Source organism: Otolemur garnettii, unplaced genomic scaffold (assembly GCF_000181295.1).
Source record: "Otolemur garnettii isolate 467f Iridium unplaced genomic scaffold, OtoGar3 scaffold00087, whole genome shotgun sequence".
Taxonomy (NCBI): domain Eukaryota; kingdom Metazoa; phylum Chordata; class Mammalia; order Primates; family Galagidae; genus Otolemur; species Otolemur garnettii.
The window spans coordinates 524,024-527,946 of record NW_003852482.1 but is presented as its reverse complement, the minus strand read 5'-3'; the positions used below and the strand labels follow the sequence as shown (position 1 = coordinate 527,946).

The 3,923-nt window shown below is 53.1% G+C and overlaps 1 protein-coding gene across 1 annotated transcript in view; it reads right to left on the bottom strand.

The window, feature by feature from the left end:
• ZMYND19 (zinc finger MYND-type containing 19) overlaps positions 1–3,906 on the bottom strand; it is an 8,286-nt gene extending 4,380 nt beyond the window's left edge. The window contains exons 1-4 of the mRNA XM_003794793.3: positions 3,818–3,906; positions 2,280–2,339; positions 1,264–1,370; positions 469–609 (exon numbers count right to left, since the gene is read on the bottom strand). Of these exons, the coding sequence (XP_003794841.1) occupies positions 469–609; positions 1,264–1,370; positions 2,280–2,339; positions 3,818–3,868 (359 nt within the window). The 5' untranslated portion in view covers positions 3,869–3,906. The remainder of the gene's footprint in view (positions 1–468; positions 610–1,263; positions 1,371–2,279; positions 2,340–3,817) is intronic.
• Between the last annotated feature and the right edge of the window lie 17 nt (positions 3,907–3,923).

The following is a 3,923-nucleotide window of genomic DNA, read 5'->3' as shown; positions in this document are numbered from 1 at the left end:
TGAGGCAAGAGATTCTCTTGAGCACAAGAGTTTGAGGTTGCTGTGAGCTTTTATACCATGGAATTCTACCCAGGGCAACAGAGACTCTATCTCAAAACAAAAACAAAAAAACCATACAACATCAATAACAACAACAAAAAACCCAAAACAAACCTAAAAAGTCCCATTTTCTTTCTTTCTTTTTTTTTTTTTTAAGTGATGGAGTCTTGCTGTAGCTCAGGCTGGTCTCCAACTCATGAGCTCAGGTGATCCGCCCACCTCGGCCTCCCTAAGTGCTAGGATTACAGGCATGAGCCACTGCACCCTGCCAAAAGTCCCAAGTTTTGAGGAAAAATAATAAAAGTCCCCCAAAACACAGAACCATCAAGGCACAGAGCAGGAACACAGGCCCCTCTTGGTAATGAGAGCTGGGAGGCAGTCCTCCTCAGAAGACACCTGCCTGGCATCACCAAGCCCCCAGGGACCCACCTTTGTTTGCTGGAGGTCTCTTCAGCTTTGGGCTGCCAGCCCCATGGCACCAGCTGCAGGTTGTCCAGCCGATTGTCCACAGTCACAGCGTTGAGATGTACCACCTGAAACCCAGGAGCGATGCCTCCCCTGTGTCGTTCCCTAGCAAAAAGACATCTCTCTAGATTGCCACTTCTGACCCTCACAAATATTTCTGGTTAAGCATGAAAGGCCAACAAGGAAACATCAACCATGTGATCTGACCCAGCCCCTCATCCTACTCATGAAGACACCCAGAAAGAAGCTGCTAAGGGAAACCCAACAGGACAGGGCCCACACCGATGATTCAGCTGCTAGTCGGAACCAGACTCAGAGAGGCAAGGAAAGAGCCCAAAAACCATACGAACAGACAGTATGGAGACAGCCCCCATCTGAGTGGTCCAGAACATGAGAACCCTACCACACACACCAAGAGGAGACAAATATCTTCCCAGGGAGGTAGCCCCTTCTGCGAATCCTGCCAACACACCAAAAAGTTCAGCGAAAGCCCAGCAAAGAAAGAGAGCAGACTCCACCCTCCCCTAGAGAAGGCCAGTCCAGAGCAAGTTCCCCCTCAGAAAGTTCACTGTGTCTGAAGTACCACCATATGCAAATTAGTCATTCCTCTGCGTTAGTGGCAAAGGACACAAAAATAACTCTGAGACTCAGGGAAGGTGAGGGCAATCCACAGGGTAAGGGAAGTTCTAGTGTCCTGTACACATGAGTGCTCACATGGGACCCCTGTGGTGGGAGACAAGACAGCTGGAAAATACACACCACAGCAGCTCATGGAGGAGTCTTCCTGCTCCCCTTCCCCGGTTTTTGTCAAAAGCATATGCAAAGATCTTAGCACCATTTCCATCTGCATCTACTTCCATTCGGGCCTAGAAGGAACAAGGAAAAGGTCTGTTAAAAAGCCTCCAATTTTCAGCAAAATTTTAATCCCTCTTAGAAACAGCCAGAGGGACAAATGCTGGCCCTGCTCCTGGGCCCCTGGAGAGAGTGGAGGTTTCCAGACACACGGCACCAAGAAGCCAGCCATGTTCCAACAACCACTCTGTCTATTCAGGCAAAGAACACTCATGAACAACTTTTTTTTTTTTTTTTTGCAGTTTTTGGCCGGGGCTGGGTTTGTACCTGCCACCTCTGGCATATGGGGCCGGTGCCCTACTCCTTTGAGCCACAGGTGCCGCCCACATGAATAACTTTTCACAAAATTCCATGGACACAGTGGAATAAATCTCCCTACCCTCAAGAAAGCCCACAACCCAGTGAGATGGACAACCCCCTGACCAAATTACTGTACACATGTGAAGCACTGAAGTGAACGTGTGGTGAGGAGGCCACCAACTTCTGGAGGCTTTCAAGAAAGGAAGGCAAAGGTCAGCAGGAATGGAAGCTCCTCATGTAGAGATGCTGGGAAGGGCCAGACAATGGGAAGTGGCTGGCAGCCATGTGGGACTGGCCAGACCAGGGCCACAGAAGAGGAGGCCTGGCACTGAGGAACAGCTCCTCTGAGTTAGAATTCAATCACAAACAGAACAAAATTTAATTTGCTTTCAGGAAGAGTCGGCAGCCAGAGGAAAGACCAGTGTCTCAGAGGCTGCCTGGAGCTGCCCAGTGGATTCTACTCAGACCTGGTTTCTGGACATAGTGGCCAAGGGAGTCACAGGTCAGCACCAGATATCTACTTGTGAGGCCACTTCCTCTTGCAGCACAGGGAAGAAAACTCACTCCCCATGGTCCTTTCAGGGCACTGACCAAAAGCAACAGAAGGGTACAGCCACCCTTACCTCAAAGGAGTAGCTCTCCACCAGCGGGATGTCCTGCTCATCTATCAGGGTGTATTTGGTCTGGAAATTAACCACACGTGTCACATCACTGCATTTGTGAGCTGCTCCAAGCACAGAAATGTTATAACCACTAACAGGCAGGAAGAGTTGCATTGGAACTTGGAATTAGAAAGTAATGGGCCAGACTCAGTGGCTCTCGCCTGTAATCCTAGCACTCTGGGAAGCCAAGGTGGGTGTATTGTCTGAGCTCACAGCTTTGAAACCAGCCTGAGCCAAAGTAAGGCCTCGTCTCTAAAAACAGCTGGACATTGTGACAGGCCCCTGTAGTCCCAGCTACTCAGGACACTGAAGCAAGAGAATTGCTTGAGCTCAAAAACTTGAGGTTGCTATGAGCTATGCCACAACACTCTACTGAGAGTGACAAAGTGAGACTGTCTCAAAAAAAAAAAAAAAAAAAAAAAAACCTACCTGCCTCCTCAGGCTGAGACTGATATATCAGAAGCAGGTGGGTGCCCATCCCCACAAGACACACTAAGTGGCACTTAACTCAAGTTAAAGTCTCACTAGAGTAGACCGAGGGACCCCGCCAGGGCTGAGGCATAATATCTAGAGTTTCAACTGTTTATTAAGGTAGAGCGTACACTGAATTACCCATTTTAGCTTTTTGTTTATCTGCAATGCTCCAAATTAAAGCTTTAAGGGATGGCAATGCAATCAGTGACTGAGTCGGAAAGGGTCTTGGAGGAGACTGAGGAACCACTTTCCCCAGTCAGAAAGCCACATCCCAACGTCCTAGACTGAGCGCTTGAGGAGGGGTAGGAAATGGTAACAGGCCTCAAGTTTTTCTAGGACCTGAACCGTTTTTCCTACCCTGGGCTGCATAGTGCCTCTGCAACTCTCCCCTAGAAGCTGCACCGAAGGTGAGGGAACAGGGTTCCCAAGCAGGAAAAGGTCCCCGACTACTGCAACGGCACAGGCAGCTCCTGGAAACAACCGAGCCTCACGCCCACGTGTGCCATGGAAGCCCCAACCACAACACGCGCGGTGGGGTGGGGGGGCAGGTCAGGGGGAGGAGCAAAGGGGGTCTGCCGCTCTGAAGTCAAGGCTTGGCCAAGTTAAAAAGCGTCCCAGAGCTAGGCTGAGAACCGGGAGGCACTAAGCCCTACACCAGACCACTGAGCACGAAATGCGAGGGCCCGCTGGCTTCAAAGGGCGCTGTGGCGGAACCCAGCGGCCTCGGTCGCAGCCTCGACGCCGCACTAGGCCCCGCTCGCGGGACTGAAGGAAAACCCCAGACCAAGGCGTGTGGGGCCAGGCCGAGCCGAGCGCCGCCGGGGGCGCAGGCCGTGCGTCTCCGCACCCAGCGCCAAGCACGGCCGCGGCCTCCGCCCCCGACAGGGCCGGGCAGACGGTAGCGAGGTGTGCTCCGGAGCCGCGGGGTACGCGCCCTGCCAGCCTGCGGGGGAAGGCGGCGCCCGCGGAGACACGCAGCCAGGCCCACACAGCGCCCCAGCCGCCCCCGGCCCGGCCCAGCTCACCTTCCCGGCCACCCGGCCGAGCCGCACGATTCCCAATTTGAAGTCGGTCATGGCCAGGCCTGCGCTCTCGGCCGGCAGCGCCGCTCCCCCGGGAGGCGCCGGGCTG